At 49.0% G+C, this 23461-nt stretch overlaps 1 protein-coding gene across 1 annotated transcript in view; it reads right to left on the bottom strand.

Annotated features, from left to right (window-relative positions):
- LOC100020573 (carboxypeptidase A5) overlaps window positions 1-19366 on the bottom strand; it is a 29908-nt gene extending 10542 nt beyond the window's left edge. Inside the window, exons 1-9 of the mRNA XM_007504321.3 lie at window positions 19182-19366; window positions 12438-12634; window positions 11820-11901; window positions 10353-10487; window positions 7841-7939; window positions 6598-6699; window positions 5469-5570; window positions 4966-5076; window positions 3786-3876 (exon numbers count right to left, since the gene is read on the bottom strand). Of these exons, the coding sequence (XP_007504383.2) occupies window positions 3786-3876; window positions 4966-5076; window positions 5469-5570; window positions 6598-6699; window positions 7841-7939; window positions 10353-10487; window positions 11820-11901; window positions 12438-12532 (817 nt within the window). The 5' untranslated portion in view covers window positions 12533-12634; window positions 19182-19366. The remainder of the gene's footprint in view (window positions 1-3785; window positions 3877-4965; window positions 5077-5468; window positions 5571-6597; window positions 6700-7840; window positions 7940-10352; window positions 10488-11819; window positions 11902-12437; window positions 12635-19181) is intronic.
- Between the last annotated feature and the right edge of the window lie 4095 nt (window positions 19367-23461).

Below are 23461 nucleotides of genomic sequence, written 5' to 3'. Positions count from 1 at the left end.
TGCTCTTCTCATGCTCTTTCCCTTCTTAGCCCTTGCCCAAGCCTCCCCCCAAACTCACAACGTAGTATAGAGGGCAGGGATGGGGGAGGTCTGTGCCTGGCTCCTGGGCCTTTGGACAGAAGCCCCTGGGGGATGCCTCAGGAGTGTGGCCAGTGGCCCACCCCAATGCCCCAACCTGAGCCTCCTTCCAGGGCCACAGACACACCAAGGGGACCCCAACTCTAGAGGCGGCTCCCCAAGTCCTTCCCTGCTCGTGAGGCCTCTTTCCCTGGGTCACCTCGGGAGCTGTATAGGTTGGACAGCCTGGACGTTGAATAACTCGACCATGGGATCCCTTGGAGATGCGCAGTGAGTGCCGGGCCTGGAAGCTGCAAGGTTCATCTTCCTGAGTTCAGATTTGACCTCGGACACTTATAGGTGACCCTGGGCCAGTCACTAACCCTGCTGGCCTCGGTTTCCTCATCTTTAAAATGAGCTGGAGAAGGAAATGGCCAACCCCTCCAGAATCTTTGCCAAGAGAACCCCAGATGTCGGCCAAGCCTGAAATGACTGAACAACAACAACAAGCTACCTCCGAGGAAGAAAAACCCATACTTGAGTCAGGGTTATTGGCAACAACTGCCGCCATCTGGTCCCTCCACCTTCCCCCAGACCAACGGTCCTTCCCTCCTTCCTTTGGTGATCGTCACAGGGAGCTCGCCCCTGCCCCAGGCTTCAGGTCAGTGAAGGGCAGTGGCTGTGGGAGCCTCTCTGGGGAGGTCACACCAGCCCACCCGACATCCTAGGCACCCCAGGGGCTCAGCAGCCAGCTGATCCTGAGCCTGAGCCTGAGCCAGCAGCCAGGCTCCCTGTCATCCCACAGGAATCTCAAGTTGGGATGGGGTGGGGGTCATGGGGCAGTTTCCACATTACTCATGAGAACAATTGAACTGAATTATGTGACTCCTGCCTGAGTCACCAAAGCCGCCACATCCTGCTTCTGGCCATAGCCAGGTCCCAGGGCCTCCTCCATCCCTCCTCCGCCCGGCTGCTTCCTCTCCTGGTTTGCTGCAGCCACATCTGGGGTAATGGGTCTCCTGACAGAAGCAGGATCTGCCCACGAGCCGGAGGCAAAGATCCTGCTGGAGACTCACAGACTAACTGAAAAGCTGCTTGGTGTGTCTGCCCGGAGGCTGCGCACCTGCTTCTGGGAGCAGCAGGGGAGAAAAACTCTGAACACTGAGAAATGGAGCCATTTGACAGCTCCACCACCCTTCCCTTCCTCCCAGTGTGTGCCAGGCACTCTGCCAGGTGCTGTGGGACACCAAAGCCTCAAAAGACAGGGGCTCTCTGCCCTTACACTTGCTGGAATAAGGGAGGCCCTAAAGGGACTTCACAGAGCTTCACACAGTGTTATAAGAATTCAGATGAGGAGCTGATCGCTTCTGGCTGAGATCAGGAAAGTTATCCTGGCGTCTGCCCCTTTGTAGGGAGGCGTGTGACCACCTGTGAGCATCCAGAACCCCCAATATGGAGAACTATCAAGGGGGGAGAGAAAGAAAAGAGAGAGAGAGAAAAATAGAGAGAGAAAAATAGAGAGAGAGAGAGAGAAAGAGAGAGAGAGAAAGAGAGAGAGAGAGAGAGAAAGAAAGAAAGAAAGAAAGAAAGAAAGAAAGAAAGAAAGAAAGAAAGAAAGAAAGAAAGAAAGAAAGAAAGAAAGAAAGAAAGAAAGAAAGAAAGAAAGAAAGAAAGAAAGAAAGAAAGAAAGAAAGAAAGAAAGAAAGAAAATTTCCATTTGCAAATATTATACCAAGAATGTGATTCTGTTGAATAGGGAATGGCTAAATAAGTTTTGATACAGGAATCTGACTCTCAGATTCTGAAAATTGGAGAATAAAGAAGCCAAGTCTGGGCTGTTTCTTTGGCATCTCCCTGACTTTCAGAGTCCTGAGGATCATGTCCAAATGCCCTCACTTAACAGAGAGGGAAATGGAGTCACACAGGGTCACAGGGCCAGGGCTCTTGACTCCAGTTTAGTCTTTTTTTTCCCTCTGAGTCTTCTAGAGCAGAATTCTTCCTGAGCTAGGCATTCTAATCCAGAGTCAGCCCTTAAGCATCCCCTGGTCATGTGGCCACCACCCTTGCCCTCCAGGTGAGACTCCCCTCGACCAGTGTCCTCTTCCCAGAGCCACAACTGATGAATCAACTTCTTGGCCTTTGGCCAAACACCTGGGATTCTTCCAAAGCTCTAGACAGAAATCTTCACAGCATCATCCATTTAGAGCTAGTAAGAATATTGAAATGCTGGAAAACTAGTACTGAATTATGGTACTGAATTTGGAAATGGTTTCTCTTTTTGGCCCAAGGACAATTTGGTTTTCACTTGACCCCCATTGCCTGCCCTTGCCACTCTTCTGCCTTGGAACAGATACACGGTATTGATTCTCAGACGGAAAGTAAGGGCTTTTGAAGGGAAAAAAAAAAGAACAATGTGGTTTGAAAGCTGAGGAAAGAATTTCTCCCCTTGAGCGAGGGGGAGAACCCCATGAAACTGGCTTAGGATCTCCTTTCTTTGGGTAAGATCTTTGTTAGGAATGAAAGGATTAAAGGTGAGCCTCAACCCATGTGAGAGAGGAGGTCATGTGATCCTCAGGCCCGAGGCAGCCATTTCTGGACTGCAGAGGATGTGGGTTGCCACACTGGGTGAACAGCTACAATTCCCTGACTTCAGGAGAAGGGGTGTCCTGCTCCCCAGCAAGTATCTGCAAGCAATGAAGGGGTCATGGGAACAGTAATCAGCACGGGCTAAGTCTTCGGATAAGACATATAGGTTGCTTGAGATTCGCAATTATGAGAAAACTCCTTCCATCCATCTTTAGATCTAGTCCACATAACCGGGGTCCTGGATTAGGGTCCCTAAACAACAAGTAGGGGGGGCGGGGAGGGGCGGCTCCGTTTCCCGGCTGTGCAGGGCCAGGTTCAAACAACGCTCAGTTTCCACAATCACAGCAAACCCCCAAACAACCACCTCCTCCCCTGCCAACGGAGGGAGATAAGAAGCACTGAAAATCCCCTCCTTCCATGGCCAGGCAGCCCAGCACCTCCCTCCCTCCCACCCTCCGCCTCGGAGATTGTTTGAGCGGCCAGTTTTCTGGACCAGACCCTAATCTCGCAGCCCACGTCACAATGACCCGGCTCCGGGGAGGGTCTCCTGGCCTCCTTAGGCCTTGAGGGCTCTGTGCTGACAGGCAGGGCTGTGACCATGCCAGGCCCTTGGAGGACATTCACCTTAGAGACCAGCCAATCCAAGCCCCTCATCTTTACAGAGAAAGAAAGGGAAGCCCCGTCGCCCTCTCTACCTCTCTTTTTGCTCTCGTCCTCTCTCCTCTGTCTCTGCCTCCTTCTCTGTTCCTTAGTGTAGCGCATATAACACGCTATGTATGTCCACAATATAAGCTATCCAAATGCAGGGATCGAGCATCAGTGCTGGTAAATATGTAGCGTTTAGCGCTGGGGGAGCCGCGTCCGCGGGACACCCTTTTAAGCTTAATCTGCATCAGGCCCTTTTTTCCTTCATCACGAGCTAAGTTTAGACAAGCCCCCAAGCAGTGAGTGGAGCTTGGGTTCGCACTGGTGACTGATTTGCTCCCGTCCCGCCTGGGTCTCCATCTCCAGCCCTCCCGGCTCCCTGGATCCCGCCCCCCCCCCCATCAGCCGGTATGCATTTAACTAGAGGATGGTAGGTCTTCTCAGGGCACAGAATGCAGCCAGGAGCCTTCCAGCCCCTCCTGGGGAAGATGCCGTACCTCCAAAGCCAGTCTCCCAGTTCCTGTTGGGATCTACCCCCTTGCAAGTGGAATTGAAATTGGAAGCTCTGTTCTTGCGCCACAGACGGTTCTAGGAGGAGAACACAGAGCGGGGATCTTAGTCTGGGGAAAGGGCACGGGCACTCGGGAGGGCGTGAGACTTGGTTTCGAATCCAGAACAAGGACTTATGGGCTGTGCCATTCAGGACAAGCTCTCTGGGTCCCAGCTTCTGAAGCACAGACTTTTGGGGCTGGAAGGGATCGAGCGGTCAGTCAATAAGCATTTATTAAGCGCCTCCTGTATGCTAGGTTATCTCATCCGACCCCTTCATGTAAAAAATGAGGAAACTGATGGCCCAAGAAGAAAAGCCAAGCCTGGGGAGGGGTCTCCTGGCTCCGTGTTTCAAGGATGGTTAGGAAATGAGGACAATAATCCTACTTCTTCTGTGCTGAGCGTAAGGAATTCGAGGGGTAAATGCAAGAGCTGGCTCTTCAGCTAATACTAAGCCAGGGGCCAGGCGGGGCTGTTACCATTATCTGCCCGGTGATCCCGGCCATGGGACAAAGGCCATTCCTGTGCTTTGGGTCACACTCTGGGGCAGCCCCACGGCCACCTCTGCTCCACAGAGAAGGGGAAGAGGAGTAGAGAATGAGAGGAGGAGCTAGCAGGGAGGGGTCATGATCAGAACAGGAGGGGGAGAAGGAGGCAGAGAGGTGGCCCAGCATACAGAGAGCCAGGCTAGAAACAGGAGGTCCCGGGTTCAGATTGGGCCTCAGACATTTCCTAGCTGTGAGACCCTGGGCAAGTCACTTAAGCCCCACTGCCTGGCCCTTACCGCTCTTCTGCCTTGGAGCCATGCCCAGCACTAATTCTAGGATGGAATGGGAGGGGATTTAAACATCATAATAATAGCAATTAGAGCAGTGGGGGGCCAAGGTCTGCCATGGAGACCCAATGGACCCAGACAAGGGGGTCCCAGATAGATGAAGTCCTCCACGGTTCTCTCACTCTGTGCCTGGGGACACGTGGCTTCCTGGGTCAGAGGGGCCTGAGGCGCCTGGCCCTGGCCCACAGCCTCCTCCGGGACAGGTGCCCGAGTTCTAGGGGAAGGGCAGGAGCCCCGCATCCCGTCCCTCCCTCCTTCCCGGGGGCTCCCCTACCCCCTCCGAAGCCACTCACCATGCTTTGGGTATAGGCAAACCCATCAGGGTTGGTGATGACTTCCAGGAAGATGTCCATGTGGTTCAAGACTTCGGTCAGCACCGGCTCCTCCCCATAATCCAAGGCGATCTGAAAGGAAGCAGGGACAGTGGCACAGGGGGTGTGGAGTGGGGACGCCCCCCAAAGCAGGCACGGGGAACTCGGGGGGACAGAACCAGGCAACAAGGCGCTGAGAGTCTCAGCGGCCACTTGCGGGATCCCTTCTCCGGCTGCGGCCTGGCTTCCTCTTCTTGTTAGACCCTTTACCTTTGGTCTTAGAAGCAATACTACATATCGATTCTAAGGCAGAAGAGCAGAAGGGCAATCGCGGTCAGGTGACCAGCCGCCTATGGATAGGGTGGGCTGGTTCCAAGGCAAGAAGAGCGGGAAGGGCTGGGCAATGGAAGTCACGGAGAGAGGCCGCGTCGGAGGCCCGATTCTACACGCTTTGGCTGAGGCCTGGCCTCGCGGTCCCCGCTGACCTTCATGGCCGTCCACACTCCAGTGGCCTGGGTGATCCACTCCCGGGCGTGAATGCCGGTGTCAATCCAGACGGCGGGCCGGGTCTTATTGCCGGTGCTGAACTAGGAGACAACAAAGCCAGCCCCCGAGGGGCGTTCCAGGGGCTCCCAGGGGCTCCGGCCACCCAGCCGGGAGGACCCTCCCCACAGCTCCGGGGCACGGACCAGCTGTACAGGAGGCATCCTTGGGGGCTTGCAGGTAGCCTGCGAGCGACCACTGGCACGTGTGTGCGTGCGTGTCGCCGGCTTCCCCACACCTCTAGGGACGAGGCCAGAAGAAAGGAGTGAAAAAGGATGTCTTCTCCAGGGGGCGCGGGGATGGGGATGAGCGCCGAGGAAGGAGAGCCCTTCGGCTGTCCAATAGAGGGTCCGCCCGGGCAGAGCTTCCTGGTGACAAGGCCCGGCCTTCCCTGGGCAGAGGGTCCTCGCACCATGAAGGCCGCCCAGTCCAGGGGAGGCCCTCGGCCACCTCTCGAGGGTCCCCCAGATGAAGGCTCTGACCCTGCAGTGGAGAGCTCTCTCCCCAAGAGGCTCACAATTATTTCCAAGACACTCGTGCATGAAGCAGAGTCCTCCCTCTTGGCTCAAATTCATTTATCAAGACAGCCTGTAAGTTGGCGGATTGTGGATAATTCTGTAAAAGGAAAAATCTCAAAACCACCTTTGTGGGAAAGGGCAGGAGGACTGCGTATCCCTGTTCCTGGCTAACAGACGGAGCGACAGAGACACCTAGAAGGACGACGAGGCCCACCCTGGGGCCTCTCCACCCCAGGGTGACGGTGCCAATCGGCAGCTCTCATTCCTCCATAATCCTCCCACCGAGGAGCCCCCCGAGTGTGTTTGGGGGCCCCTTGCTAGACGGGGTGCTGACGATCCCTGTCCGGGCACCCTACGAGGCGGGGCTCAGAGGTCCCTGCATGGAGACCCAAACGTGAAGCAAACCAGACAGACGGGCCCTCTCCCTACGAGTCCCAGAGGGGGAGACCCTCCGGACCGCTTGTCCTAACAGTCACCCGACCCCATGACTCCACGGGAGCACAGAAGGGAGGGGAGCCCCCAGGAAAGGATGAGCAGGGGGTCGAGGCATTACCTTCAGCACGAAAATGGACCGTTTCTCAAAGGTTTGACCAATCACAATTTTCGAGACCAGGTCTGCGTGCTCGGCCACAAAGTTGTCCATCCAGGTGTAGATCTGAAAGGAAGGCAGGTGAGAAGGCTGGCAGTGCCCGCGGAGAGGCATTCCAGCATTCACCTTGCCATCCACCAGACTGGCGCAAATAGGGGCCGCCTCCCTGAGATGAGCTCTCCCGGAGAAAGGACACGTCTTGGTATACAAGAAGAACAGTAAGGATGACGGGCCAGGGTCAGATTTTAGGCAGGAGGCAGATTTAGGGGGAACGTGCAGCCTCTCTTTAGGTCAACGTTAGGAAATCATGGCGGCGGTGACGATGGTGCTGAGGATAAGAGCATTAGCGTCCTTTGAATATGAAGCAGGATGTGTGTTCTGAGTTGGTTTTTCCAGGAGTAGAGATAGGCCAGGCTGCCCTGACTCATTGATTTGCACCCTAGGCCTCCCCAACCAATAACAGTCCTGTGGTGGGAGGCCTGAGGTGGGGAGTCAGGAGCTGTGAGACAGAATTAATTTGGGGAGGGGGCAGTTAGGTGTCTCAGTAGATAGAGCACCAAGCTTAGAGATGGGAGGTCCTGGGTTCAAATCTGGGCTCCGATACTTCCTAGCTGTGTGTCCCTGGGCAAGTCACTCTACCCCCATTGCCTAGGCCTTGAAACTCCTCCGCCTTGGAACCACTATGCAGTATGGATTCTAAAATGGAAGGTAAGAGTTTTAAAAAAAAAGATTTAACCCTGGGGGGGGGGGGGGACTATTCCCTCTGGGACCCAGAAGGTACACCTGCCAGAGCCAGAGAAAATAGTGGGGGATACTGGCCTATTTCTATGGAAAGCCAGTCCTGATGTTCTTGGCTGTTTTGATCCATCTTCCAATTATCTTAGGCTTATTTCCTAAATATTTGTTTTGTTCAGTCACGTGACCCATAGGCCACAGCATGCCAGTAACGTCCACAGGGCTTCTGGAGCGGTTGGCTTTTTCCTTCTTCCGTGAATTAAGGCAAACAGAAGTCAAAGGAGTCGCCCAGGGCCACACAGCTAGTAAGCACGAGGCAGGATTTGAACTCAGATCTGAACCCCAGGCCTGGTGTTCAGGCCCCCTCACTCTCTCCAGTAGTTGCTTTTTTGTCGACATGCTCTCTGTCCTGCTCTCCCCCAGCCCTCGCGGGGGCTCCCTAAGTGCCCACCCAATGGGGCTGAACACCTACCTCCTGGAGCGTGTGGTAAGAGTTGTACCTGAAGCCGCTCGTGCTCCTCTCCGTTCTCTGGGACGCCGACATGCCTTTCCGCTCCTCATCTAAGAGCACCTGCAACACAGCCCCCAGGCCAGGGGTCAGGGCCCAGGCCAGCCGCGCCCCCGAAGCACAGGGCTGGGGAAGGGGTCCGGAGTCTTGGCTCCGGCCTGGCTCCGCCACCTACGGGCTAGCTAACACGGAGGTCAGCCCGGAGCTGGGGAAGAGCCGGGAGCAGGCTTGCAAAGCGCCCACGGCGGGCGGGCAGGCCGGTGTGCTCGGGGCCCAGCTTCCTCAAGGTGGGATGAGGAGGCCCGAGATAACAAGCAAGCCGCCGCGGATGGGGCGCTTCAGGGTCCCAGAGTGCCCTCACAGAGGCCGCTGGTGCACACAGATAACACAGCCCCAGCCGGCACGCGCATAGGTCGCCCATCCTCTTAGAAGATAGCAGAAAGCTAGCAGGCTCTGGATCCACAAGATGGCCACGCATTAGAACACGAAACTTGGGCCGATTTGTCAATAAGTCAATTGATTTCCTCAAGAGATCTGCCCCTGTAGATTGCGCCCAATCTATAATTTGCCATCTAATGTAGATAAATGGAAAGTCCTAAACCTGGGTTTGAAAAATCAGTTTTATAAGCACGAAATAGAAGAACAGCCGGACGATCCTCACAAATGATTAGTTATAACAATTTACTCCTCTAGAAAGGATTCAGTATGCTGTAAGCTTTAAGGTTTGCAAAGAGCTTTACAGCAGCCCTGGCAGGGGGCACCATCATCATCAGCCCTAATTTCACACAGCAAACAGACGGGGTCCGAGTGGTTGGCTCAAGGTCACCCAGCGGGTGGAGACCTGAGGCGGGGTTTGCACGCTCCGTCCCGCCGCTTGGTGTGAAAAACAAAATTCTAGGAATTTTAATGGACGGCAAGTTTAAAGTAGGTCAATTTAGCCCCCGAAATATCGAAGGCCGCCTTCTGGTCCGCTCCTTACTCGAGGGCGCATGACAAACCCAGGTCAGCACGTGGTCCTGGGGGGCCCATCGCTCTACTGAGCTGGCCCGTCCACGGGCTCTCTAAGGTCTGGAGATGCCGCTGTCTTCGTCAGTGAACGCATCCATCCCTGGCTGACCACAGCCAGACAGAGTGTATGATCTGATGGTTCTGGAGCCAGACTTTTCCCAGATTCAAAATAACCCAAAGAGGAGTTTGGTCTGGAAAGTCTAATTTCCAGGCTAAAACTCGGCCGAATTCCACGTACGAGGGTACCCATAAGGGTCCCTCCTTGATCGTCCCTCCACAATAAATCAAACCAGTGCTCAAGAGAAGACGCCTGACCATTCCAGCATGATCTTTTTGTTCACCTAGCGACCCTCTGCATATAAAAAAGCAAATGTTTGCAGACTCGGGCTGAACTTTGTTGTTGTTTGGTCATTTTAGTCCTATCCAACTCTTGATCCAACGATCCGATTCAGGGTTTTCTTGGCAAAAAGACGAGCTTGGTTTGCCATTTCTTCCTCTGGTTCACTTTACAGATAAGGAAACGGAGACAAATAAGGCTAAGTGTCACATAGCTAGTAAGTGTCTGAGGCCAGATTCGCACTCTGATCTTCCTGACTCCTGGCCTAGCCCTCTAATCCCTATGCCCTGGATTGAACAGAGAGAGATGCTCAGACCTTTTCTAGTAGAACAAAAAAAAAAAGGAAAATTTCTAATGACAGGTTCTCTTACAAGTTTGAAATTTAGTTATTTGAATATATTGCTAACTAAGTTAGAAATTATATTTTGGATATTTGGATGTTCATTGGACCAGTTCTAGAAACTGCTCTTAATTATCTATTAGCCTTTCCTGTCCTCTTCCCACACCCTAAAAGGCAGGATGTGGATCAAAGGGCCTAATGGCTTCTTGCCTGTGACCGCCCCTGCCTTTGTTTAGCATGCCACCCAATGGAACCTATAGACGCACACACATACATAAATACAGCACAGGCCTGGGGTCAGGACGTGCCATTTACACCTAGAATCCCAAGTACTCGGGTCAAATCCGGAGCTCTGTGGGACCTCCGAGGTGGCCTAGTCTGATCCCCTCACTTCACAAGCGGCAGCCCGAGGCTCTCTACTACAGGCGACTTTCCCCACTGCAGCTTCAAGATATCGGGGTTCAGCACACGAAATCGAATGGGAATTTGGGGTAAGATTTGTGGAAGCCGCAAATGATACGTGAAAGGGAAACAGATGACACAGAAAAAGCTTTGAGATTCACCAACACATACTTGACCCAAAAGTTACAGTCAATGATGATAAACACCCCCAAAAAGAGGTCGAAAAAACTTGGGCTTCTCTGGTATGAAGGGAAGGTTTCGTTTAATTACATGGATTTTCCAGATCATGGGGTGCTGAGCCCCCAACCCCGCGACATGGACAAGACACCCCTACCACATTAGGGTAAGTAAAGTGAGGCACCAACCCCAGACCTAGTAAGAGACCTTACCTGGACGTCCTCTATCATGATGGTATAAGACATGCCGGTGGAATTCAGGTAGTTTTTGACAATTTTCAGGTTCGCGAAAGGCACCCTCATATCCACAGGGAGGCTGGGTCTCGCTGGGGAATGCCAGAAATCAATCTTGGGGCAGGCGGGGGTGGGGAGGAGAGAAGGAAGAGAAATGGAGTGTCCCTGTGTGATCTTGGACGCACACATCAGAGAGGCCGCGCCCCAATGTTGCTACTGAAAGGCCTCCTGGGGAGCAGTTAGAAAGCCAAGGCTCTCGCCCCAAAGAATGCTCCGTGTCCTGGGATGCCCAGGCCTACTCGGCACTGGGTAAATTCAGCTTTGCACCGGGGCCCCGCCGGGCCCGAGGACTCCCCAGCACCTCTAACGGGGCGAGGAGGGAGGCCGTGTCACTGGTCCTCGGCCCACGGGGGGACTGACAAGGGCCAGGAGCCGGGAGGAACTGCAGGCGGAGGCCATCCCTTCTCTTCTGTCATGGAAATGGCAGAAAAAAGTAGGGCAGGCATGTGGGATGCTTCGATTCTACTCTCAGGAGTCGACTGTGTCCCTGACATTAGCCGATGGCTTGTTTCTCCATTTTTCTCTCTGTCAAATGGGCGCGTGGTGGATCACAGTAACATTTATATAGTGCTCGCTAGGCGCCTACTACTGGGCTAAACCGTGTGCAGGGGGCACTACTGTCATCCCATCTTATCAACAGCATTACTAAGGGCGACACTAATAAAATAGCGAGCGTGTGTAAAGGCACTCACTGTGTGCCAAGCACTTCACAGACAGGCTCTCATTTGATCCCAACAACTCTGGAAGGTCCACGCTGTTGTGACCCCCGTTTTACAGATAATAATAATAACCACCACCAAACTGGCCAACATTTTTAGCGCTTGCTATGTGCCAGCCCTGTGGTAAGTGCTTTGCAGATATTATCTTATTTGAGCCTCATAAGACTCCTGGGAAGCAGGTGCTCTCATTATCCCCATTTTATAGTTGAGAAAACTGAGGCAGCCAGAGGGACTTGCCAAGGTCACACAGCTAGTATCAGGTTTGTACCAGGGGAAGACAGCCCTCCTCCAGCCCCAGCCCTTGACCCCCCCCCCCCCAGTTTGACAAGGTCTGCCTGGTTTCCCCGATCCTGCTGGAAGCCTAAAGGGGCAGCAGCTTCTTCTGGTCCCCAGCCCTATTTAGGACATTGTATTTTCCCAGCTGACTCCGGCCAGCCCCGGGGGCGGGGTCTGTCGCTCTTAGCACGGGCTCCCTCCCTTTCTAAAAGCACCCACATACATGCATCCACTTCTGAAGAGTAAAGTGAATTAAAATTAATCTGCGCATTTCCCAAGGGCTCCCCAGGGGTTCAAGAGACCAGGGAAACGGCTTCCTGCCATCTAGACTCGCTCCTATACTAGCATACAAGGAAACTAAGGGCAGGCAAGTGCCATGACTTGTCCTCACCTTCAGGGAATCTGAGTCCTTCAGTTTCCTCAGTAACTGAAGCTCCTTCTCGTCCTTGGCCTTGACCCGAAGAACCTGGTCCCTGGGAAGACAGAAGGCAGGGAGGCAGTCTGTGGTGGGGAGGCGGGAGGCGCGGGGAGAGCCGCCGGGACAGGACAGAAGGAGAGAAGCAAGGAGCTGCCAAGGATGGGGACCGGGCGGCGGCCGCCAAGGTGAGCATCGGCTGCAGAGAGTGAGGAAGAAAACGGAGAAAGAAGAGGCAACTGGAAGGGGAAGGGAGGGAGAGGACGTGAGGACGAGGAAAGAAGGCTGTCATGGAGAAGAGGGCGCCAACCTTGTTCTAGGATCTGTTCAGGGGCTCCGGACCCCCCCCCCCCAGGCTGGCTGCCCGGCCTTCCTCTAAGGGGCACCCAGTAGGATGCTAATCCGAGGAATGAATGAAGAGGGAGGGGGGATGTTTGACTGCCAATGGACCCATTGCACGGTGCTGAAACGGAGGCAGACCGAGAACAAAACTAAGCAGAAGAGGCGCTGAGACCAGAACCCAGCAGCGCTCCCCGCCTCAGCTCCATCCCGGCCACCCTGGTCCCGACCCCGAGGCGGAGAGCCTCTACTGACCCATTGAACATCTTTTGACTCCAGGTTGCCGCCAGGAAGAAGCTCAGGACCAGGGCGGCCCTCATGGCGAGCCGGAGCGGAGCCCCGTGTAGCATCCTTCTCCGCAGGACAGCAGGTGCTGCCCCTCTACTCAGGGCTCATGGCCACAGTCAGTAGCCGCGCACTCCCCAGCCGCCGCTCTCCGCGCGCTCGCTTATCTGGGGACAGACAGACACGTGTGACGTAGACGCGGCAGGATGCTCCGGGCTCCCGACACCTGGCTGGTCCCCACCTCTGAGCAGAGCCCCGCGACGGGACGGCAGAGAGGGAGCCTTCCTCTCAGCCCTGACATCCTTCCATTAGATTCCCCTCCGCGGATTTCACGGGAATCTTTCCTGACTTCGAGAGATGGCCGGGACCCCCCCGCCCTCCGTGGCGTGGCTCTGCTCCAGGACGATTTTAGGGAACACTTACCGGAAGCCAACAGAAAATCAAGACACCCCCCCCCCCCCCCCGTGTCATTCTGGGTTAGGCATGCCTCCTGGGCGAATGTCACTGGAAATAACAACGTTTTTAAGTCTCCATCGCACTTGTCTAATACTAAAGCAGCTCCTCTGCCCTGCCTAATCTAGTCCCCCTCGCCACCGCATCCGCCCTACACACTCTGCCACGTTCCCTTCGGCGAGTCCTGCTCCCGGGAGAGCCGGCTCCGCGTCCACCCTCAAAGCAGCCGGACCCCCTTGCCCTGGGGAGGAGGGTAGACCACAGCGCCAGCCGGAATCAGGATCACTTGAGTTCAATTTCAGCCTCAAACACTTACTAATTGCCTGACCCTCAGCAAGTCACTTGGTCTGTCTGCCTCAGTTTCTTCATCTGTAAAATGCACATAATCATAGCACCTACATTCCAGGGTTGTTGGAGGAAAAAATGCCATTAGATCTGCAGAGCGCTTAGCACAGGACCTGGAACGTGGTCATACACATTTGAGTCTAGATTTCCGTAGAGTCCTGAAGACCTGGGTTCAAGGCTGCCTCTGATGAGTGACTTGGGGGCCCTAGAGCAATGCCAGTACATCCGTCTGGGTCCCAGGCAACTAGCTGAGGCTTTTGAGTTAAAATGGGTTGCTGAGGGGCAGCTCCCTGTCTCGGGGGATGGAGAGCCAGGCTTGAAGACGGGAGGTTCTAGGTTCCAATCTGGCCTCAGACACTTCCTAGCTGGGTGACCCTGGGCAAGTCACTTGACCCCCACTGCCTAGCCCTTACCGCTCTTCTGCCCTGGAACCCATACACAGTATTGACTCCAAGACGGAAGGTGAGGGTTCAAAACAAAAAAGAATTCCTGATCGGTACCAGTGGAAGAGCACCCGTCCTACCACGATGGAGCCACAGGTCTGGAAACACCCCCAATATCTCTGCTCCTTAGAGCGGGGCTCCCTCTCAGCTTCACTCAGTCCACGTCTCCTTCAGAAATGTTTATTTGAGTTCATTGCATTCAATCAGTCAATATTGGGGTGCTCCCTCACAAATAATCTCACCCTGATTTCATGTTTCTGTTTCTCCTCCCACAAGGGCTCCTGGAGGCCGGGGAACAGGGGTGCTTCTTGTCCTTGTATCCCCACACCGACGCACAGAGCCTGGCCTTTAAGACTAATACAAACCCGCTGACTGATGATCTGTTAAACCCCAGGTGTGTGTGTGGGGGGGCAGTCAAGAGGAGGTCACTGGGCAGAAGAAACAGGACAAAAAGGCAGCCTGTAGGCCGACTCTGCAGGTGGGGCATCCTCCAGGAGGCCGGGGCATCACGGGGCTGGAGCCGGCCCAAACATTCCCGAGGATGCTCTGGCGGCTGGCCTTCCCCAGGCGGCCACCACCTCAGCCGCTCAGACCAGGGCACGGCGGAGCCTGTCATCGGGCTCTTTGGGCTGCAGAACCCAGTGACAGGCACAAAATCCACAGCAGAGGCAAAAAGACAGCCGGGCTCCTTCGACCTATTTCTGGTCAACAGAAAGGTCCCTCGTCAATGGCATTTCCCAGAAACCCTCCCCCGGCCCCCCCTTTCCCAGAAGCACAGATGGAGTGGATTCCAGGAAGAGAGGTTGGGGACATCCTGATGCTTTATGGCTGTTTGCTCCCCAGCCCCGCTGGGCCAGGAGGCTGCTGGACGCAGACAGGGCAGGCTGGATGAGGGAGGGCTCGGTTTCACCAGAAAGGCCCCGGGAGCAGTGCCAGGCAGCCCCCTTTCCTGAGTCACCCTCATCCCTGGGCCCGAGGCGGCTCAGGGAAGGCAGGAGTGGTCCAGGGAGACGACGCCCCCCACTCATCCTTGTCTCACATACCAGGCAGATGGACATCAATGTTGGAATTATGCATACATATATATAAATAACCGACATTATGTATTGGATCCTATGTAAGAATATGTGATCATAATATATGTGAGAATGGTATGCTGCAGTTATGCATAGTCAGAAATATATGGAGGACTCTATATTAGAATTATATATTCAAATAATATATGGGAACAATATATAGGAATGCATCAAAATAATACATATGAAAATAATGTTAGAATAACATATAGGAATAAAATCTATTAAAATAATATATAGGACTATGTATTAGAATAACATAGGAATATATTGGAATAATATGTGTGAGAATAATATATTAGAATTACATATATTAGAAAAATACAAATAGGACTCTATATTGGAATAATCTATATAGGAATATAGATTGAAATAAAATATAAGAGAACATATATTGTAATGACATATAGGAATCTATATTGGAATAATGTGTATTAGAATCTGGTCTCAGACACTCAGTATCTGAGTGACCCAGGGCAAGGCACTTAATGGCTGCCTGCCTCAGTTTCCTCATCGATAAAATGGAGCTACTATTAGCACCTCTTCCACAGAGTGGTTGTGAGGATCATATATGAGCACAATCTTAAAATGTTTATCATAGTCCTTGGCCCATATTAGGTACAATCTAAATGTTTATTACTTTATAGGGTTTTCTTTTCTTTTTTTTTTTAAGCACTTCCCTTCCATCTTAGAATGAATACTGTGTATTGGTTCCAAGGCAGAAGAGTGGTAAAGGCTAGGCAATGTGGGGGTTACGTGACTTGCCCAGGGTCACATAGCTAGGAAGTGTCAGGTCAAATTTGAACCGAGGACCTCCTGCCCCTAGACCTGGCTCTCAATCCACTGGGCCACCTGACTGCCAATAAGAGATATTACCCTCATCAGATCTGATGAACTCTAAGTGCAGACTGAAACTTTATCACTTTCTTTATTTTTCTTGCTTTTCTCCCCAACAGGACTGTCATGGAAATATGTTTTATATGATTTCACATGTATATTTCATATGATTGGTGTGTGTGCATAATATATATATACACTTTCTCATTGGATAAGAGAAGGACTGGAGGGAGGGAGAAAATTCAGAGTGCAATTTTTAAAAATATTAAAAATAAATTTATTAAAAGGAAGATTTTTAATAAAATGTTTCATTACACACTACCTATATCTAAAAAGGTCAAGCTGGTGATAACTAAGTGTGTGAAGGTGAAAGAAGGATGAGGCTGGTCCTATGGCAGGTGCAACTTATTGTTTTGCTGATTATTTGGACTTAAGAAAGTGATAGAGGAAAGGCAGATAGGTGGCTTAGTTGATAGAGAGCCAAGCCTAGAGACAGGACTTTGGCCAAGGCACTTAACCCCAGTTTCTTAGCTCTTACTGTTCTTCTGCCTTGGAACTAATATTTAGTATTGATTCTAAGATGCAAGGGAAGGGAAGGAGATGAAGGAAAGAAAGAAAGAAAGAAAGAAAGAAAGAAAGAAAGAAAGAAAGAAAGAAAGAGAGAGAGAGAGAGAGAGAGAGAGAGAGAGAGGGAGGGAGGGAGGGGAGGGGAGGGAGGGAGGAAGGAAGGAAGAAAGAAAGAAAGAAAGAAAGAAAGAAAGAAAGAAAGAAAGAAAGAAAGAAAGAAAGAAAGAAAGAAAGAAAGAAAGAAAGAAAGAAAGAAAGAAAGAAAGAAAGAAAGAAAGAAAGAAAGAAAGAAAGAAAGAAAGAAAGAAAGAAGAAAGAAAGAAAGAAAGAAAGAAAGAAAGAAAGAAAGAAAGAAAAAAGAAAGAAGAAAGGAGGAAGGGAGGAAGGAAGAGAAAGAAAGAAAGAAAGAAAGAAAGAAAGAAAGAAAGAAAGAAAGAAAGAAGAAAGAAAGAAAGAAAGAAAGAAAGAAAGAAAGAAAGAAAGAAAGAAAGAAAGAAAGAAAAGAAAGAAAGAAGGGAGGAAGGGAGGAAGGGAGGAAGGGAGTAAGTAAGTTAATGTTTCAGGTATACAATCTCCACTTGCAAAAATTACACCAAGAATGTGATTCTATTGATTAGGGAATGGCTAAATAAGTTTTGATACAGTAATGGGATATTACATTATAAGAAAGAGCAAACATAAAGATCACAGAAAAACATGGAAAGATATATGTGAACTGATGCAAACTGAAATAAGTCAAACCAGGAAAATATACAAAATGAAGACAATAATCGTATGTGAAAAGAGCAACCACCACAAAATAATGAAAACTGAAGTTTCAAAATCAGACCAGACTAAACTTGCTCCCCTTGATCCTTACCAAAAAAGAATTATGAAAAGATACTTCCCTCCTATTTCATAGAAGTGGGGATTCATGGGTGTGAAATATTATATATAATGTTGGATTTTTTTTTGAGTGAGCTGATTGGTTTTATTGATTTTTAAATTTTTAATAAGTTGACATGATTTTGTTAATTGGTTTTATGGATTTTTTAATGAGTTGATTGATTTTGCTGATTTTTTCCCCATAAAAAAAAATATTTTTTATAAAGGATGGCTCTTTGGAAAGGCTAAGGGAAACAAGGGAAAATATAGGCAATCTAACAACAAAATGAATCAATAAAATAGATTTTTAAACAAAATTTCAAAAAATAAAGTTGCATTTCATCAATTTTTAAAAGAATGTGATTCAGCTTATACAAAATATCAGATTACTGTCCAGAAATCTGTGTGAATAAATATATGTGCCATCGAGCACTCAAGAAGCAAGAGGTAAATAACATAATCAGAGTTCACAGATTCTCAAGCTGGGCCCCATCCACTAAGCCAGGGCTCTGATGCCAGCCTTCAGGTCTGCACATCTCATTTATGACTCGGGCACCAGCTGCCAACAGGGCCTATATTGTAAAGTGAGACCGATTCTCTATTTCGTGAGACTCAAGGGGGTTTGGGGACGCTAGCCAAACCCAACACCACACTTAAGTCTGCCATTAGGGAGAGAGAGGGAAAGGAACAAGCATTTATTAAGCACCTACTGTGTGCCAAACACTATGCTCATTTTACAAATATTACCTCACCACCCTGGGAGGTAGGTGCTATCATTTTCCACTAGCTGGCTGTGTAACTTTAGGCAAATTACTCAATACTGTCTTGTATCTCAGCTTCCCCATCTATAAATGGGAAGATGGAACTAAATGGCCTCTGAGTGCCATCTTTATTTTCACTAGCCTCTCCATGAAATCTAGTATTTCTTTGAGTATTATTATTATTAAACCCTTGCCTTCTGTCTTAGAATCACTACTAACATTTGGTTCCAAGGCAGAAGAGCAGTAAGGCCTAGGCAATGGAGGTTAAATGACTTACCCAGGGTCTCACAGCTAGGAAATGTCTAGAGGTCAAATTTGAACCCAGGACCTCCCACCTCTAGGCCTGGCTCTCAATTCCCTGAGCCACCTAGCTAACTCAGTTTCCTTCCATTATAAAAATCTAAATACCTTACTCTGGGATGGAGCTTCTTAGAAAAATGTGTTTTTAATCTCATAATTGACGGAAATTGCTAAATTTCAAAAAGTACCAGAGGGGATCATGACCTAAAAAAAACAAAACAAAACAGCAAAGAACCTCTGCTTTAAAGCAGTATAGAGAGTAAAGCAGACCATTCTTCACTTTATTTCTTCCATGAATTTTCTCTAATGTAAGTGATGTGAACATGGAAATATGTTTGTATGATAATACATGGATAACATATATATTGATATCTATTAACTACCATCATGGGGGGGGGGAGAAGGAGAGAAAACATGAATCATAAAATGTCAGAAAACAATTATTAAAAAGTGTACAGACCTATATAAACATTTTAATGAGAAAAAATTGAGTCAGTCCCAGAGATGGGAGGTCCTGGGTTCAAATCTGACCTCAGACACTTCCCAGCTGTGTGACCCTGGACAAGTCACTTAACCCCCATTGCCTAGCCCTTACCCCTCTTCTGCCTTGGAGTCAATACACAGTATTAATTCTAAGACAGAAGGTAAGGGTTAAAAAAATAAAAATACATTTAAGGCAATACAGAAAGCAAAGACTCATTATTGAGTGTCGTCCCCTCATTTCATACAGGAGGTAACCATAGCTCAGAGAGTGGCCTGATTTGTCCAAGGTCACACAAAGCAATAAGGAAGAGAATCAAATTAAGGATAATAACAGCATCCGCCTCCCAGGGCTGCCGTGAGGATGGGAGGAGAGGATGTTCACAAGGCGCTTAGCTCAGTGCCTGGCACACAGCAAGTGCTTAGTAAAGGCTTCTTCCCTTCTCTCCCACTGTGACAAGGTGCCCAAGGACCCACAGGGTGGGGGGGAGCACCCAGCCCCCCAGAGCAGGACCCCGCCCTGCCCCCGTCCCCCGTTTTCCGCTCCCCTTCTTTCCCATCCCCCACGCCCTCCACGCAAGCACTCACCACACCGCAGCTCCAGGTCTGGCCTCTCAGACCCACCTGGCAGGGGGACAGTGGGTGGGGTGGAAGCATTTCCTGCTGCTTCCTGCCTGGAGGTCGGAGCCTACAGGCTAAGGGGCGCCACTGCAGCCTCCGGGAGGACCTGTGAGAACTGTCTATCCAAGAGGCATCCCGTCCGCCAGTCAGCAAAGCGCCTCAGGCAGGGGAGTCCGCCTTGTTGCCCCCTGTGGTCAGAAAGAGGACTGCAGGACAAATGAACTCATGTTGATAACATCTGTGGACTGATAGCTATTGATGGTACAAAGTAACAAGTAGGAAGTGTAGGTTGAAATCCTGACTTGAGTGACCACGGGCCAATCTGAGCCTCTGTTACTTCATCTATAAAATGAAGGGACTGGAAGTCTTTTCTCTCCTCCTCCTCCTCCTCCTCCTGCTTCTCCTTCCCCCTTCCTTTGCTGCCTCCTTCTCCTCCTTCTTCCTCTACATTTTCTCCTTTTTCTTTCTTCCTCCTCCTCCTCCTCTTCCTCTTCTTTTCCCTTCCCTTCTTCTTCTTCCTTTTCTTCCTCTTCCTCCTCCTCTTCCTCTTCTTTTCCCTTCCCTTCTTCTTCTTCCTTTTCTTCCTCTTCCTCCTCCTCTTCCTCTTCTTTTTCATTCTCTTCTTCTTCTTCCTTTTCTTCCTCTTCCTCCTCCTCTTCTTCTCCCTCATCTTAAAATTAATACTAAGTATTGTTCTAAGGCAGAAGAGCATTAAGCGGGGGCAGCTGGGTAGCTCAGTGGATGGAGAGCCAGCCCTAGAGATGGGAGGTCCTAGGTTCAAATCTGGCCTCAGACACTTCCCAGCTGTGTGACCCTGGGCAAGTCACTTGACTCCCATTGCCTAGCCCTCACCACTCTTCTGCCTTGGAGCCAATACACAGTATTGACTCCAAGATGGAAGGTAAGGGTTTAAAAAAAAAAAGAAGAGCATTAAGGGATAGGCAATGGGGATTAAGTGACTTGTCCAAGGTCACACAGCTAGGAAGTATCTGAGGCCAGATTTTTAAAAAAGTCCGTCTCATCTGTCAATAAGCATTTATTAGGTACCTTCTCAGACAGGGGATATAAGGAAAGGCAAAAGATGGCTCCTGCTCTCAAGGAGATCACAGTCTAACAGTCAATTCAAGCTATACATCTGTAATCCTATGGTTTGTTTATTTTTTTAAACCAAGACAAAAAATGCAAAATGCATGGATGTCCCCCTTTGGAAAATGGCTGAACAAGTTGTGGTATATGATGGTGATGAAATACTAATGTGCTCTAGGAATGATGAATTGCTTGATTTCTATATGAACTGGAAAAATCTCCATAAACTGATACAGAGTAAAATGAACAGAACCAGGAGAACATTGTACACAGAAAGTGAAACATCGTGGGATGATCAAATGTAAATGCTCTGCTACTAGCAACAACGCAATGAACCAGAACAACTTTGAGGGGCTTATGAGAAAGAACGCCATCCACATCCAAAGAAAGAACTGAGGTTGGGGGTAGTTAATGACTTGCCTATGGTGAAAAAAAATATATTATTATATAGTCAGGTCAACTTGGTGGCTCAAATCGCCAGATCCAGACATAGGAGGTCCTGGGTTCAGATCTGGCCTCAGACACTTTCTAGCTATGTGACCCTGGGCAAGTCACTTAACCCCCATTGCCTAGCCCTTACTGCTGCTCTTCTGCCTTGTAACTAATACTTAGTATTGATTTTAAGACTGAAAATAAGAATTTTTAAAAAAATTATATTATTGTCATTTTTGGTCTTGACAAATTATAAACTCCTCAAGGATGTGAACTGTCATTTTTCTTTTTTTTTTAATTTTTCTTTTTATTTTCTTTAATTTTTTTAAAATTTTATAGTATTTTATTTGATCATTTCCATGCATTATTCATTAAAGACAAAGATCATTTTCTTTTCCTCCCTCCCACCCCCCGTAGCCGACGCGTGATTCCACTGGGTATCACATGTTGAACTGTCATTTTTCATCTTTTTATCCTGACCCCTTACTACAGTGTCTAACATATAATAAAAGGATCTCATCAATGTTTATGGAAGTGAATTAAATTCATACAGAAGTACAATTAAAGACCCAGCAGTTGTAAAGTTCCCTGGCTTATATGTAACCACGACCTCCCAACACTAATGAAGGTTGAATCAACTAAATCAGGTCCAGATCTTGAACTGCCAGTTACTGCTTAGCCCTGGCCCCTGAATGGATTATTCCTGACGCTGACATCCCTGTGGGGGTGTGGGGGGGGTGGTCCTTTCCATCTCTAAGTCTATGATCCTATTAGAGACACATTCACATCACAATGCTTTAATGAACCATAAGCAGTTAGATGATGCAATGAAAAGAGCACTGGGAAGACAATCTGGAAGACTCATCTTCATGATTTCAAATCCAGCCTCTAGCTGCATGACCATGGGAAAGTCCCTGAATCCTATTTGCCTCAGTTTCCTCATCTGTAAAATGAGCTGGAGAAGGAAATGGCAAACCTCCAGTATCTTTGTCAAAAAAAATGTCAGACATGACTGAAAGAAAAGTCATCACTCATATCAAACATCTCCACTTCCATTTTAGTGCTACCTGAATCCATCAAACATAGAAAATCCTGTTTGGGATCATTTCTATGTCCTCATTCCTGCCCAGAGGTCTAGAGTCAAACAATGGGAAAATATAGTCTCTGTTCATAAACGTCTTGGCTCTTGACACAACTGGAGTTTGGATACATGCAATTAACCCACCAGTGGTTTAGAAAGCACCCTATGAACTGGGGTATCTCTTCAGGTTGCAGCCAAAGGGTTTCGAGGGTCTTGGGAACACTCCTCTCCATGATTTGAAATTTCTTTAGATTTCTGTCTGTCCTAAAACTCCACCTCTGAAACAGGACACTGAAAAATTGCTGCCGGGGCTATGGCCAGGTGGTAGCTTCCAAATGTCATGAATTAAGCATCCAAAAATGGAGTGGGACAGCTGCCACGGAATCCTTTCCCTTCCACTTTTAAAGAACCCCACACCTAATATCAATGTCGCTCCCCAGGTTCTTTTGAACCTACAAGTCTTGGGAGGTAAACCAGGCAAATGAAGCTATGATAGTCTATTTAATATATATGATTGTATGTACTGGAAGCCAGAATGCCCCCTTTACAATAAAGTTATATTATAAGTAGATATCTGTGTGTATATGTAGTTCCCAGGCTGCATTCTAACCCTCTTCATAAAAATCAGGATTTATTTGAGGTTTAAGACCTTTCAAAACTTAGCCCCCTCCACCCTTTCCAGTCTTCCTACACCCTACTCCTTAACATATACTCTTCTATATGGTGAAAATCGTTTTCTGGTTATCCCACAAACAAGACACTCCATCTCTCAGCTCCAGGCATTTTTCCTGGCTGTTTTCCCGTACCTGGAATGCTCTCCCTCCTCTGAGCTATCTACTGGCTTCCCCAGTTTTCTTTAAGTCTGCACTAAAATCCCAGACTTCTACATAAAGAATTCTTCAATTCCTCTTGATTCTAGTGCGTCCTCCTTTTTATTCTGTATATAACTTGTTTGTATATATATATATATTTTTTTTTGCATGTTGTCTCCCCCCACTAGACTGTGGAATTGATAAAGCAAAGAAGGTGTCCATTGATGGGGGAATGGCTAAAGAATGTGGTAGGCATATGAATGTAATGGAATATTATGGCATTATCAGAAACAAGGAATATGAAGAAATTGGGGAAAATTTGGGGTGACTTTACGAATTGATACAATACCTTTTTTTTCCAAACCCTTATCTTCTGTCCTTGGAACAGCTCTTAGAGAAGGGCCTTCCCTCTGTTAATTATCTCCTCTTTATGGTCTTGGCACCTAGTAGATATTTAATAAGTGCTAATTGGGTATTGACTGATACTAAGCCCTGGAGATTAAAAAAAAAAAGCAAAAGACAGTCTCTGCCATCAAGAAGCTCACACTTCTAATAGGGGGAACCAAAACACATACAAACAAGCTACATTTGGAATAAATAGGAAATAATTAACAGAGAGAAGGCACTAGAATTAAGAAGGTTGGGCAAAGGCTTCCTGTAAAAGATGGGGTTTTTAATTGAGATTTAAAGGAAGCCAGAAAGGTCAGGAGGTAGAGGGGAGGCTGGGGAAGTTTTAGAGTCAAGAAATAAGAGGGTCTTGTTGTGGAATAGCTAGGGTCCTGCTACAATAAAAGTACTGCCAGAGATTGATATATGGTCTAATATTTATTTTTCCT

Source organism: Monodelphis domestica, chromosome 5 (genome assembly GCF_027887165.1).
Source record: "Monodelphis domestica isolate mMonDom1 chromosome 5, mMonDom1.pri, whole genome shotgun sequence".
Lineage (NCBI taxonomy): Eukaryota > Metazoa > Chordata > Mammalia > Didelphimorphia > Didelphidae > Monodelphis > Monodelphis domestica.
Note: the sequence above shows the minus strand (reverse complement) of the source record. Positions and strands in the feature narration are given on the sequence as shown.